At 44.2% G+C, this 15688-nt stretch overlaps 1 protein-coding gene across 9 annotated transcripts in view; it reads left to right on the top strand.

Moving 5' to 3' along the window:
* Uxs1 (UDP-glucuronate decarboxylase 1) overlaps positions 1 to 15688 on the top strand; it is a 76003-nt gene that overhangs the window by 45452 nt on the left and 14863 nt on the right. For all 9 annotated transcript variants that reach the window (XM_029538717.1, XM_021197455.2, XM_029538718.1 and 6 more), the window contains 3 exons: positions 4206 to 4265; positions 6643 to 6764; positions 15425 to 15544. In XM_029538717.1, the coding sequence (XP_029394577.1) occupies positions 4206 to 4265; positions 6643 to 6764; positions 15425 to 15544 (302 nt within the window). The remainder of the gene's footprint in view (positions 1 to 4205; positions 4266 to 6642; positions 6765 to 15424; positions 15545 to 15688) is intronic.

Here is a 15688-nt window from a genome sequence, read left to right as displayed (position 1 = left end):
TTTCTTTTTTTTCCTTTTCTCTTCTCTTTGTGGGACTATTTTAAGAGATTTCAAAGTGCACAGTAGTGGGACCTCCCGCCGGTAACGCATATCCCCAGCCTCCTGTGATTCCCTCAGATCAGATTGCTCCAAGCCCTGTGATGTCTTTAGCGTCTTAAGTCAGCACTTGAACTGTGTGCACTTAGCTTTTATACCAGTAGAGCTAGTGTGTCTTTCCTTTTCCTTTATATCTACTCCAGTGGGAGATTAATTCTTAGTATAGATCTTTTCACCCTCAGAATTATTCTTTTTCTTTCCTGAGTTGAGAGCATCTACTTTTTATGTGAGGAAAGCACTTCCCCGCTTCTTGTTGATTTGAGTCACAGAGAGTCACTGCTCTGGGGCCTTTGGGATATTAGTACTTTCTTAACACAAACATGATTCTTTTGATGCCATTATAGTCAGTCCTTGATATGACAGTGACTAATAAGTGGGTAATATATACCACAAGAATATGTCTGACAAAAGGACAAATAGATAATTCATACCATGGACAGGATAAAGCAGGATGGTACAAGTTAATTATGTTCTTCATAACAGTGCACAGATACCAACTATTTTGATTTTTTTTTTTAAATTTAAGATTTTAGGATTGATATTTAATATATACCTTGGTAATTGAAACTTGCTCAGTTCTACAGTTGCCTAGTCTGCTGGTTTGCTTATGGTATTTACACCCTCCCCCACCCCTCTGTGGGAACTGTTAAGTAGTTTCACAGTATGGCTTTTTGACATGGGGAAGGCATCTTTCTTTCCTGAATTGTAGTAACCAGTCTTCCATGGCTCTTGTCAGTTTCCAGGGAGTGGGACAGGTACTTAATTCAAGGTCCAGCTTGCTTTCCTTTTCTTTGTCTCTGAAGCTGGTCACCAGTGTCTAGGGTTATTGAGAGAGGAGCAGAGGAGTGCTGGTGGCCCTGGTCCAGGAATGGGTAATGTGGCCTTGCACCTAGGAAGACTCACTGATACACCTGGAAGGGGTCAGGGGAGATGGGGCCAGCATGGGAGTTTTGGGGACTGAGTTCCTGCTCAGACTAACCTGAGGACTCACATTAGAATTAGGCGGTGAAGGGGAAGTAGGAAGAAAGGCGGCCACATGCAGAGTCACATACTGCTTGCCCTAGATTATGAGTCTGGGGATGATGGCTTATGTCCTTATGTTTAGTTTAGACTTATTTGTGTTTTGGTGATTTGCAAAGTGGAAGGAAGAAGCCACATTTTAATGTAGGGTGGGAAAAATAGGACTTAATAGACATGTTTAAAACAGGTTGTATGGCTAGATCTAGAAATAGCCCTAATCCTAATGTGGGCAAAGCATGAACCAAGGGTCTGAAAGGGCTGGCGGTTGGTTCCAGATCTCGTGGGCTGAATGTTTTGGAGAATTTCGTAGCTAAGATTTGCAGGTGAACAGAAGCAATGTGGTATAATAAGACAAATAGAAAGGTCTATGAGGAGTAGACTCATTGCAGAGAACAAGAATCCCCACCATTTGCTTTTGGCACACTGGAGACCCAGGAAAGCCTGTGGTATAGTACAGAGCCCTGAGAACTGGAGAATATTGACATTTCCAGCCTTGGCCTTTGTCTTAGATTTTCTACTTCTTTGATGAAACACCATGACCAAAAACAAGTTGGGAAGGAATGTTTTTATTTGGCTTGTGTAGAAACTCAAACAGAACAGAAATCTAGAGGCATGAGCTGATGGAGAGGCCGTGGAGGGGTGCTGCTTGCTGGCTTGCTCCCCATGGCATATTTAACCTGCTTTCTTATAGAATCCAGGATCACCAGCCCAGTGGTGGCACGCAGTAAGACAATCTGACTGGAGTAATGATTGGGTCAGCATCACCGGGCCATTGTGGCATCTCATCTAGTTGTACCATTGGGGTGCTGTGTGGAGAGGAGAGAGAAGGATCTCTCCTTTGTGCATTTAAATTTGCATAGACAATTATCTCAAAATCAAAAGGGTTGAAAACAAAGAAAACAAAGCAAAATTAAACAAACAAAAGAAAAACCCCTCAGGATCTTTCATTGCAGCTACTCTGTAAGCCTCCATAGTGATACACCATAAAGTCTGGGGACACAGGCGTCCAGGAGGTAGTCTGTGAATTCCATCTGATACAACCTCAGGATGGCATTTTCTTCTTAAACACATGGGAGTGGGCAGTCTCTGTCCTCACCTTCAGAGCATCCCTTGCTCTCATTCTTGGATTCCTTTCAGTTGGTTACTGAAAGGTACTGCCATCCGTTGTCTATCACATGCTGGTGAAGCTGCCTCTTCTATCTCAGCCTACCCTGCGTCCCCCTGTTTCGTTCTTGGCATCCATCTTGGAGGCTTCCTGCTTCCTTCCCTAGCTGCTCTGACGCTCACACTCCTGGCTCTCTCCCACTGTTGCCCTTTAGCCTACTCCCCCAGCACTGGCCTCAGGCCACGGATGCCTGTTCTGTCCCACTTGGCTGTACTTCTTGGGCAGCAGTGTGGACTTCTGTTCCATGTCAGGGCCAGATGCTCTCATTGTCCTGTGTGCAGTCGTGGGGTACAGTGGGGTGTATCAGCGTTAGGTGAAAGTGATGGGCTTCTCCACTATATGTTGGAACTCTGGGAAAAGTCTGGAGGACTTGCCATGCTTGCTTGACCCCACACTTAGTAATGATCTGGTTCTGTATGTGGGTGCTGAGTGTAGGAAAGTGACTTGGGGCAGGATTGGGTATTATAGTGGCTACATTCTAGAAGGTGCCTGTATGGAGCCGGGCATGGTGGCGCATGCCTTTAATCCCAGCACTTGGGAGGCAGAGGCAGGCGGATTTCTGAGTTCGAGGCCAGCCTGGTCTACAAAGTGAGTTCCAGGACAGCCAGGGCAATACAGAGAAACCCTGTCTTGGAAAAAAACAAACAAACAAACAAACAAACAAACAAAAAATTAGTTGGAAAAAAAAAAAAAAAGAAGGTGCCTGTATGCAGAACCTGGAAGACAGAAGAAGGATACAGGTAGTTGCCCAGGCAGGGTATGCAGAAGAGGTGCTAGGTGGGCCATTTGGGAAGGCAAGATGAGAAGAGCTGGGAGAGGTTATCTTGCTAGTTAACCTGCCAGTGTAGTTACTTAATAAAATGTGGGGAAGCCACAAAGGCGATTCAAAGGAAGCAGTATTCCAAGTATAACAGAATTGCTGTGCATATGAACTCATAGAGACTGTGGCAGCACACACAGGGCTTGCACAGGTTCAAGATAGACAGGACCCCAGCACTGAACTCCCACCCCAACCAGGAAGCTAATTGACATCTGATTGCAAAGGAAAATTTACTTTTCTCTCGTGGGTTCTCACTGGATATATTAACCATGTTTGCCCTACAGAGAAGGTCAACACAAAATTTAACTCAGTGGTATTTTTGTAGACTTTGTTTAATATTTTGTTTAGGCATTTTATGTTTTACATGTCTTTTGCTTGTGTATTATTTCCAATTATCTGTTCATATTGGTTTTATTTCTATGTGAATATCTGTGTTTTTTCTTTTGTAGATTCTGGTTTGTTTGCTTTTCGTTTGCTTGCGTTATTTTTTAAAGACACAGAGAAATGGATGGATGGGAAGGGTGGGGAGGAGCTGGGGGGAGTTAGGGGAAGGGAACTGTGATCAGAATGTATTGCATGAATAAAAATTGTTTTTCAATTAAAAAAAATCACATGAGGTAGCATTTTGGGGCATAGAGCCTGTGCAAAGCTCCTTGGAGTCACACTGTGCTCAACAGAGTCTGGATCTGGCCCTGTTTGCAGCTACCATATCTCACTTAAATATTATTCATCTCAAGCGTTCATTTACAGTTTTCTTGTTGTTTTTTTTTTTTTTTCCCACATGTTTTGTGGCGGATGCACTAGGAATAGATAATTTGGTAGATACAAAGGCACTTTCAGGACTAAAACATTGCTTAAATTGGCCACACACACACCCGGGCGTGGTGGCACACGCCTTTAATCCCAGCACTCAGGAGGCAGAGGCAGGTGGATTTCTGAGTTCGAGGCCAGCCTGGTCTATAAAGTGAGTTCCCGGACAGCCAGGGCTATACAGAGAAACCCTGTCTCGAAAACAAAACAAACAAACAAAAAAATTGGCCACACACACAAATGTGCTTGCCTGTGTAAACTGACAGTTTCCCTTATGATTTACACTTTCTACAGGACTGGCAAAGCGTGTGGGTGCTCGTCTGCTCCTGGCCTCCACTTCCGAGGTATATGGAGGTGAGTGGTAGAGCCCCTGAAAGAAGCCCACCAAGCCATGGGACTGTTTGTATCATGTCGTAGGCAAGAGGAAACCAGAGTTTAGGATTTCACTTAGAGGGCCCAGCCTGTTGACACAGCCTCTTTTTTACCGCTACTCTGAGGCCTAGGTCAGGTCAGCTATCGAATAATGTTGAGGTTTTTATGATTCCGTAGAGGTGGAGTTTTTCCTATTTGCTCTGAAAGCATCTCGGAGATTCCCAACATGGAGTTGCTTTTGTCCCCTTTGCTGGTACAGTCTTCAGCAAGAGCAGTGAGTACGGTGACCTGGGAGCTAGCTAGTGACATTTCCTCACCTGTTACAGAAAGATTGCCGAAAGAACCAGCAAAGGTAGTGCCAGTCAACTGCAAGTTACATCTTACCTACCCACCACCATCATGATGCCTCCTGAGCTATTCAGTACCCAGGAACTTGGCGGGGGTTTGTAGTTCATGTTTGGTTTGTACACAGTCCAAACACCAGCTGACTGCAGGGTACAGTGAGGAACCAGACCCTGACGTGATGTACTTTTTTCTCTTTTTACATTATTCTTCTGGACAAGGGAAATGAGCATGTTAAGATGTAAAATTGGAAGAGACCATTTTTGAAGTAAGTTTGCCATGTAGGAAAACAATATAGCAGCACAAATTATACAGAAAGTAGTTGTACGTGCCATGAAAGTGTAACACATCCTCTTCTTTGAGGTTCTTGGCAGTTAAACCGGCAAAGCAGGTGCCCTAGCCCACACTGAGTTCACTGTCTAAAAGGCACAGTGACCGCTTTCCTTCCTTGTGGGCATCCATTTGTATACTCTGTAAGAGCTGTTGTCTTTAGGAGTTTTAAGTAATGAGGGCAGTACAGTTGATTACTGTAGTTTGGCACTTTCTACATGAGAGCTGCTAGAACATTGGGTTTTGTGAAGCATCTGCCTTCCCTTGCAGCATCACAAAATGCTTATGAGGAGGGTAAGTATCTGTGGGGCCAGGGAATAGGTAGAACTCTGGCGGGGTGTGGGTTTTCCTCCCCCCTCTTCCTCAGGGCCCCCTTTTTAGTTCCCAACAAGTATTGGAAAACTTTTTCTTGTTTTATTTTGTCTTTTAAAACTGCATGCAGCACAGGCTGGGCTCCAGTTTGCTATATAACCTAGGTTGGCTTCCACTTGTGGTCCCTTGCCTCAGCCTTCCAAGTTCTGAGACTATAGATGCTCACTGACACACCTGACTTTCGAGATAATTTTTACTAGACCTTTATGTATGTGGACACATACAGGTGCTCACTGATAATAGCATGAACACATGTAGGTATTCCATGTGCCAGTACGTGCACATGTATTTGTAATGGGCAGAGGATAACTTTGGAGTCTGGTTCACCTGTGTCTAGAGCTCACTAAATATGAAATGCAACTGGCCAGCAGATCCCAGGAATCTACCAGCCTTTGCCTCCTCAGTGCTGAGGTTGCACTGGGTACCACTGTGCTGAGCCTTTTTTCTTTTTTAGTTTGTTCTGGGGATAGAACTTAGGTCCTTGTGATTGCAAAGTGAATACTTTACGGAGTCAGCTTCTCAATCCAGGCCCTTTACTTCTATATTCCCCACCCCAACCCCCCACTCTCATTAACCCCACCTCCATGGTTTTCTGAGGTAATTTTGTGAAGGAGATTTTTGAGAAGCTTGGCTCCCTGGGCATTCCAGCCTAGAATGATGCCAAGACTTAATTACTCATGCTTGGCTTTCTTGTGTGCCAGAAATATATGACTGTCTCTTTTGGGATCTGACCTGTCAGATGCTAGGATAAAGCCTGATCTTGGCCATCCCTCTGTGCATGTAAATCATGTACATATAATATATAGATATATTAGGGAGTCTTTGCCTTAGACCTCTTCTCTCCTGTGTAACTTCCCTCTTACTGGGGGATTTTTCACTCACAGGCCTTACTCTGCACTGTACATGACTGCGGAGTTATAGCTGCTGCTTGAAGGTTTGGCTGGCTCAGATGCATGTGCCAAGGGTCCACCCACATGGGCTCCTCTCCCTTATCCTACAAGTCTGCTGTCAAACCATGTGCCAAGTAAATTGGCTGTGAATGTATAACACAGAGTTGCTGTATGTTTTTATCCACATTTCTTGGGAGAGATTTGTGTATTTTATAGTGTGGTTGGACACATACATATATGTAGGAGAGCACCAGGTGCCCTGGAGCTTAAGGAGGGGTGCTGAGCTCTGAGCTTCCCTCACTAGCATTTCTCTCTATCTTTAAATGTTTACCTAGGTCCATCAAAAATAAACATTGTTTCTGGTAACAAACTGAGGGCTGGTAGGGGATATAAATTAAGTCTTATTTTCTCCTGCTTACTCATAGATCCTGAGGTCCACCCTCAAAGTGAGGACTACTGGGGCCACGTGAATCCCATAGGACCCCGAGCCTGCTATGATGAGGGCAAACGTGTTGCAGAGACCATGTGCTATGCCTACATGAAGCAGGTATTGGTCCATACCACAGAGCACTGTACACAGATGTGCACATTTATTGTACAGGAATTAACCTCAGTGCTTGGCCCCTGCCAGTGGTTGTTGGGAAGACCTAGTGCTTACTGTTACATATGAATGGTCTTGCCAGCCATTTCTACATATCATCCTGTTTTCAAAGTGATAGGAACTCGTCTCCAGTACTGTGAGAGAGCTGGGAACAGCATGCTTCCCTACTGTCATACTGTCCACCTGATGGACAGTTAACGTCTGCCTCTTTTTCCAAGGCCTCCAAGTTGGTGTGGTAAATTTTTAACATTTATTTATTATGTGTATGTGTGCTCCTGAGTGTGGGTCATTACGTGTTTGTGGAGGTATTGGGAACTTGTTTCCTCCTGCGGTGTGCTAAGAGTACAGGTGGGCTGCCATGCCTGTCTGGTTTCTATGTTGGTCCAGGGGCTCTGGACTTCATCCTTGTACAGCATGCACTTTACCTAGCCACCTCCCTGGCCGTGATAGATTTTAGAAATCATCCTCTTTGAGGTCCATATTATCTTTTATGTGTTTCCTTGTTTCCTACGTGCTTTCTTTATTACTCATTGTTACACTGGGTGCTTCCACCATAGGTGTTTCATCTTGTGCATCATCTCACCCACAGACCGAGAGGCCAAGGTTCCCAGCCTGGCGCTACCATGACCTGAGCTGGAGATGGATGGGCACTCAGTTCTCACCTCCAGCCTCTGGCCTCTGACCTCTGGGACGGGCTTGTGTTGTAGCTGTGGGCTACAATACTGCACTTTAGGGAGTGCAGTAGAAGGTAGATTGTTTGGCCAGGTGAAAGCCCTGTGTTGTTCCATTTTTCTCACTAAATTTGTTTGTGCTTGGGACCAGCACTCTCTGGTTCTCAGGAACTTGTTTTCTTTGTTCGTTCTTTGTTTCTTTCTTCTTTCTTTAATTGAAGCAGAACTTGTTGGAAAATAACCATGAACATGGAATGTAGTTTTAGGACAGCTATATATAGATGTGCTGTCCACCTGGGAGTAGTGTTATCAGGCCCACATCTAGCCTGTGGGCAAGAGAGGAGGGCAGTATGGGAGTTCTCTTGGCCCCTGACTATTTGTTTCAGACCATCAGTCATTCTTCTATGTGGATGAGAGTACGGCATGAAGCTACAGTTCCCTTTTCATGATGGGCCTGGATCACTTAGCTTTCTTAGTTTTGTAATGCAAAATAACTTATGTGGGTATCAGGTTCTAAACCTCTGTGCTCTATTTCTCTGCCAGAGGTAGACATGAATTCTTATAGATGTAGCGTAAGTTGTGGTGTGAGCTTCCAGCTTTCTGTCCCTATTCTCCCTGTCGTAAATAGTAGGCTCCCACACAGGGGTATGCTGCTGTCACTCTAGCTCCACCTCCTGATCCTTTGGGCACTTACTCTGAGCATGCAAGGTAACCCCTGTAGAGAAAGTAACCCATAGCCTGATTACCAAGCCCCCTGCCCTGCTGGGCACCATGGTGTCCTGCATGTCAGGATATGCTGCTGGCTAGAGGTGACATAGTACATGGGGTTACCTTGCATGCTTAGGGTAAGTTCTCAAAGGATCAGGAGCTGGGGCTAGAGTGACAGCAGCATGCTTCAGCTTTGTTGAGGCTGGGTTTCCTTAGTCTTCCCTTATTCCACCTAGCATTCCTGAGGTAAGTATTGGTTTCCTGCTGTTGAGATAAGAGAGTGGGCTCCATACTTGCTCCCATCCCTGGCTCCTAAGTGGAGCTTGAGCTACCTATATACAACATGCTCTGGCCTTCTGCCTTGACAGGCTGCTGTGGATAAGTATCTTAGTTAGGGTTTTGCTGCTGTGAACAGACACCATGACAGGCACTCTTACGAGGACAACATTTAACTAGAGCTGGCTTACAGGTTCAGAGGTTCAGTCCATTATCACCCAGGCGGGAACATGGCAGCGTCCAGGCAGGCATGGTGCAGGAGGAACTGAGAGTTCTACATCTTCATCAGAAGGTTACTAGGAGAAGACTGGCTCCCATGTAGTTAGGAGGAGGGTCTCATTGCCCACCCCCCACAGTGACACACTTCTTCCAACAAGGCCACACCTCCTATTGTGCCACTCCCTGAACCAAGCTATAATCAAACCACTACAGTAAGGAAGTATCCAGTGAGGTGGCACAGCTCTGAAGCTGAGAGCATCAAGTCTAGCAGTAAGCACAGTTTTTGACAATGCCCAGAGCAGCAGCCCGTGTATTGATACTCTAGGTATTAGTTGTTCCTTAGCCAGAGCTTAGTACCAAGTCGCTAATCAATTTTGAGTTCTAAATATAAAGCCTTTTTCAAGTAGGTTTAGAGAAAAGTATTTTAGTTGTTAGGATTTATGCTTTTAGAAAATCCTAACAATTGTTGATTTGGTTATTTTATTCACTACAGCTTTTTACATACAAGAATGCATCCTTTTCGTTAATGATTACCTTTTTTCAGGGCTGTACATGGTGTGTAAATAAATCTAATGTAAAGAATGAAAATGTAAACAAGATAAATAGAAGTCTGCATTGCCTTTTTATTAAATAAAATGTTGCCTTTTAATGGTTCTCTTTCAAGATTCTCATAATTAGTGAAATACCCAGATATATTCAACATAAAGTTTTATTTCATTGCACATCTTTTAGTGGAGCTCAAAGGGCAAAGCAGAACACCCTTCATGAATAGTTTGAATCTGTCCAAGAGGAAGTAGGCTGCTGCTTCTGTGTGCCTGTGGGCATGGAGTCTTTGTAGTGTGGGGTTTGCCCTGGGGCTGTTAGTCAGGACTTAGGGCACATTTGTACTCCTAGCCCCTGTGAATATACCTCTGAAGTCATAGCCCACCCGCTTTCTGAACTGAGTCTCATAACAGGCTACCATTCATGAAATCGCAGACCAACAGAACAGAAAGAGAACTTAGAAGTTACCTGGGGCAGTAGTCTTGAGAGCATATTTACTTTTTGGTATTAGCATACTTTAAAAAAAGAAGAGTTGCTATGTATATGACACTAGAGGACTTGATGTGTTTGCTGGCCCTGGCCTTGTTCCCAGGGTGTCTGCTGCCCACATCCTGCTACCCCACATAGGCATCTGCAGTGTGTTACTCCCTCCCTCCTAGCTTTGTAGTGTTGCTAGCATACCCTGACACGGAGCAACCATAAGAAGTGTACTTACTAATGCAGTAGTCCCTGCTATTTTTTATGGAGATACACTTCAACACCCCAGGGGATGTCTGACTGAAAAGTGCAGGAATCTATATATGTTATGTCATGTATAACTATGTTAAAATTTAATTTATAAGTTAGGCATAGTAAAAGATTATTTGCAGTTACAAAACAGACCAATTGTAGCAATATGCTATGGTAAAACTCATAGGCATAGGCTGCCTCCCATCTCCCAATGCTACTCACTTCTCACTGACTGTGGGTAACTGAAACCATGGCTAGTGGATCCACTTCACTAAAGTAGATGTGTTTAAGAGGATTGCCAGGGAACTGCAGGCACATCTGCCACCACCCAGCCTTATGTGGCTTTCTGCCACCCTCCAGAATGAATGTGAGCATCCCTCAGCTTAGTGAATTGTACTCCTCAGTGCAAGACCTCAGGTGTGTGAGAAGCATCAGAGAATGAGATGATTCAACTTCCTGTCCCCATTGATTCACACATTTTCAGGGTACAAGAAGACTTAGACGTATGGCAGAGTAGGGCTACCATTTCTGGAAGCACCATATATAGCTTTCAGGTCAGTATAACTCGGGCTTCTCCTGTAGAACAGACAGATCTTTGTGTAATGGAGGGTGACACTTTTCTGCGTATACCCGTTCCTCAGTCTGTGCAGTGCTCCTCTATCCTTTGAGGACTTCCTGTCATTGAACAGTGATCAAAGTACAGCATCTATGACTTAACAGAACACTGTTTAAGGCATAGCTTATGTTTAAGAGCAGTCTTAATGGGGAGCCCATTTTACTCTCTACCTCAGGTCTTGACCATAATAAAAGAAGCAGTGGGATATCTGATGCCACCTTACCCTTGTGGGTGGTACATTAGTCTCAACCAGGTGCTCTGCCTCAAGTCTGTGATTAATCTTCCCCAGAGTGCTGTGGGATTCCTCCATGTAGTCCTGTCATTCTGGTGGGGAACAGATACTGAGAAACATTGTACATGATCACTGTTTTTTAGATTGAAAATAATGTTTTAAACAATATATTCTGATCATAGTTTCTCTTCCTCCAAATCTTCCCAGGTCTTCCCTATTTACTCAATTCCATGCCTTCTTTTTCTCATTAGAAAATACAACAAAACAAAACAGCCAGGTTTTTTTTTAATTTTTATTTTTGCATTTATTTATGTATTTACTTATTTGTGTGTATGTATGTGTGCATGCATGTGTGCATGCATGTGTGTGTGTGTGTGTGTGTGTGTGTGTAGGTCAGAGGACAACATTAAGGAACCAGTTCTTTCCTTCCATCATGTGGTCACAGGCATCAACTTCAGCTTGTCAGGTTTGTTCTTAGCCTCTGGGGGCATCTTTCTGACCCTAATTTAATTCTTTTTTTTTTTTTTTTCCCAATTTTTATTAGGCATTTACTTCATTTACATTTCAAATGCTATCCCCAAAGTCCCCTATACCACCCCCCACTCCTCTACCCATCCACTCCCCCTTCTTGGCCCTAGTGTTCCCCTGTACTGGGGCTCATAAAGTTTGAAAGACCAAGGGTCCTCTCTTCCCAATGATGGCTGACTAGACCATCTTCTGCTACATATGCAGCTAGAGACACAAGCTCTGGGGGTGCTGTTAGTTCATATTGTTGCTCCACCTATAAGGTTGCAGACCCTTTCAGCTCCTTGGGTACTTTCTCTAGCTCCTCTATTGGGGGCCCTGTGTTTCAGCCGATAGCTGACTGTGAGCATCCACTTAACAGCCAGGTTTTTTTTTAAAAAAAAAATAACAGTGAAAGCACAAGAAACACATACATATATACATACACACACACGTATACACACATATCCATGCATACATATATACACACGTACACACACAAATACATACATATATGCATGCATACATACATACATACACACATACAGAAAAAAAAAACATAGACACAAAATTGAAAACCATAATGCACAAGCAAAAGACTAGTAAGCCCTCCCCCCAAAAAAAGCCTAGACAAAGCAATATGAAGCAAAAAGTCTACAAACCACCGAGTCATTTTGTGTTGAATGTCTACTGCTAGGCATGGGGCCTACCAGTAAGTATGGCTTATATATCCAATGAGGCCCCATTGAAGAAAAGTAATTTTTCCTTTTCAAGTAGATGTCTACTGATGATAGCTTCTTCATTAGGGGTGGGAGCTCATAGCTCCTTTGCCCCCTCGGTGCCGGGGCCCTCCGTGTCTGGCTTAAACCTGTGTAGGCACTGTGAATGCCGCCAGTCTCTGAGTGCATGTCAGTTCTGTTGTGTCTGGAGGACGCTCTAGTTACAGCATTCCCCCTGTTCTTCCACATAGCTCCCTGATCCCTGCGGGGAGGGATTCGATGAAGTCCCATTTAGGGCTGCATGTTCCAAGGTCTCAGGCAGGCTCTGCACACTGTCCAGGTGTGGGTCTCCCTGTTAATTACCATCTACTGCAAGAAGCAGCTTCACTGACGGGGCTTGAGGAAGGGTTGTATGTCATTCGTCATTTCATTGCTATGTTCCTTTAACAGAACAATAGTGTTTGGTTTCCCTAGAGACCCCTGTCCCATCCAATCTCAGGTTCTTGGCCACCTGAACGTTGTCAAGCATAGGTTTAATCTCTGAATTGGGTTTTAAATCTAATGTTGGTTGTTCCCACAATATTTGTGTCACTATTGTACCAACTTATCATGTTGGTAGATCACTGTTATAGACCTCAAAGTTTGTAGCTGGGTTGGTGGTAACCAATTCAAGGTCAGTTAACATGATCAGGAGACAAAGATCAGGTACAAGTGCAGGCATCTATCCTTCACTGAGGGTTCAGTATCAGATATGAAGTAAAAGCACAATGGACATGTTGCATGTGCTAAAGTTTTAGATACTCTTCTCTTGAGCTATACAGTGTGCAGCTTTGTGCAGGGCATTTACATTGTACTAGGTACTGAAATCATCCAGAGCTGACATACATAATTGTGAAGGTTATATGCAAATCTTCCTATTCAGGACTTGAGCATCATCAGTTTTTCTATCCAAGTGGTACTGGATACAAAAGACACCTATTTGTCTTGGGCTCAGAACTACGTACGACATGGTCAATTTTCAAAGTGGCATCACTGTTTTGTAATTCCTGTGACATAGCAGAATGGACATTGTTATCCCCACTTCAAACATCAGAATCATAGGTCTTAGAAAATTAAGTATAGGGCTGGCGAGATGGCTCAGCGGGTAAGGTCTCTCCTGAAGGTCCTGAATTCAAATGCCAGCAACCACATGGTGGCTCACAACCACCCGCAATGAGATCTGACGCCCTCTTCTGGTGCATCTGAAGTCAGCTACGGTGTATTATGTATGATAATAATAATTAAATCTTTGGGCTGGAGCAAGCAGGGACTGAGCGAGCAGGTTTGACCAGAGCCAGGAGAGATCCTAAAAATTCAATTCCCAATAACCACTTGAAGGTTCACAACCATCTATCTGTACAGCTACAGTGTACTCACATACATAAAATAAATCTTTTTTTAAAAAAAAAGAAAGAAAAGGAAATTATAACTGGAGACTGATACTGGAGTGTTCCCACTATGCCCATGAACTTGTGCTCTCTTCTTTTTTTTTTTTTTTTTTTTTTTTTTTGGTTTTTCGAGACAGGGTTTCTCTGTATAGCCCTGGCTGTCCTGGAACAACTCACTTTGTAGATCAGGCTGGCCTCTAACTCAGAAATCTGCCTGCCTCTGCCTCCCGAGTGCTGGGATTAAAGGCGTGCGCCACCACTCCCGGCTCGAACTTGTGCTCTCTCATGGGGGTTCACACCAATCTTTCTTCTCTTAACTTTCTGTTGGTTTTATGCTGACCTAACTCACAGATGCTGAGATGTTCTTGTTCTCAGTGCTCAGAGTCTTGGGTGACTGACTCAGGGTTCCTGTGAAGGACAAAGCACACAGTGACATGAAGCTGTGGCTAAGAATGAGTCACTAATTAGTTCTGTGAATGTTGGCCTTTTGCAGGCTGAGTCCCTGCACCACAGCATGATGGAAACTCAGTAGTGTAGTAGGTGGCAGGGCTTGGCCATGCAGATTGATGTCACATGATCTAGAACATATGGATGTGCTTAGATCCTTCAGAGATTGGCTCTGCTTTCAATACGATACTGCCCTAGTGGGCACTTTCCTAATTTTCATCCTGTCCCTTTTTCCAAGGTTGGTATGGAAACTAGCCCAGCTGCCACCATAAATAGCTTGTTGATGCCTCTTGGTTGTACCTTTACTGTCCCACTGTGAGGGTAGAGGGTGCATGCCAAATGAGCTGTACCAGGTAAACCAGTGTTGTCTTTGTGTTAGGGCAAAGGTTTGCTAACACTGAAGAAAGAGCTGGGCATACGAATTCCAGAAGATGCCAGTGTTTAAGAAGAGAACCTATCTCAGCTGAAAGGAGATTCAGGTTTACGTCTTTCCGTGTAGCTAATCTTGGTGTGATATCTGGACTTGAGAGTGTCCATTGGGAAGCTGTGAGACTGCTGTGGGCAGGGGTAGAGGCAGTAGCTGCAGCTACTTCAGGAATTCATGCAGCCTCTTAATTTTTAGTTCATTCCAGTTAGCTTGCCTAATGGTTTCAGGTCCAAATAGAGAAATCAGCAAGCTTGCCTGTTTATACATTAGGCAGTAAATGTTTACAGACGTCAGTTTATAACAAGGCCGTGCTTTGGAACGTTGTTCCTGAGAAAGGGGAGAACAGGAGGTTAAAAGCATCTGGTTTGAGCTTTCCTCTGCTGGGCAGGCCTGTCTGAGTCCTGTAGACTTTCTGAGGTTTTCCAGTCTCTTTAGGGATAAAACCATGTTCACCCTCTTCTGGTTCTTTATTTGTCTCATCAGTTAAATGCAAGTGGAAGCTTTTGAGTTATTTTCTATTGAGAGCTGCATCTCTGTTCTTTCCTCTCTTCTCCTCTTTAATACATTATCCCCTGCCATCCCCAGGGGATGGGTTCTGAGGTCTTTGGTGGATTCCTGGAACTACAGACAAGTCTGTGCTGTTTAATTTAATGCCATTTCCACCTCACCCAGACCTTTGACTGGTTATCATCATCGTGGCTGTAACTTGAAGTGTATAACAAGCATATGTCTGTTTTCTGTCAACAATTTCTCAGAAGATTCTTTAATAAATTTTAGGGCATGACCACACATGGAAAAATAGGCACCTGAAACAATTTATATAAGCAGTTTACCCTCATACAACTGTCTTATAGCTACCGCACACTACTGGCCTTTCCAGAGTGAAATCTGAGGCAGCTTTGGCTTTGATGTAGCTCTGCATCACCAAGTTGCTTTATGATGAGCACATTACAAAATCAGAGCAGAAGTCTTGTCTTTTGAAAGAGGAAAGAAGCCTGGTCTCCATCCTTGCAAGACACTAGAAATGCAGAAGAAGAGCGCTGCACACTGCAGAGAAGCGCACCTCATATTCTTTCTCTCTGTTCTAGGAAGGTGTGGAAGTACGGGTGGCAAGGATCTTCAACACCTTTGGGCCGCGAATGCACATGAATGATGGGCGGGTGGTCAGCAACTTCATCTTACAAGCACTACAAGGGGAGCCACTCACAGTGAGTACTGCCCAGAGGCAGCCTGTAACCTTTCTTTACACAAGTAAACAAAGGGTGACTTGCTTCAGGGACTTGATGTTTCCCAGTTGACATATCGTTTCCATGTGTACCTCTGCTACCTTCACGAAGGGAAGAGAAGCATGT

This window comes from Mus pahari, chromosome 5 (genome assembly GCF_900095145.1).
Source record: "Mus pahari chromosome 5, PAHARI_EIJ_v1.1, whole genome shotgun sequence".
Taxonomy (NCBI): domain Eukaryota; kingdom Metazoa; phylum Chordata; class Mammalia; order Rodentia; family Muridae; genus Mus; species Mus pahari.
This window is presented reverse-complemented; position numbering and strand designations above follow the sequence as displayed.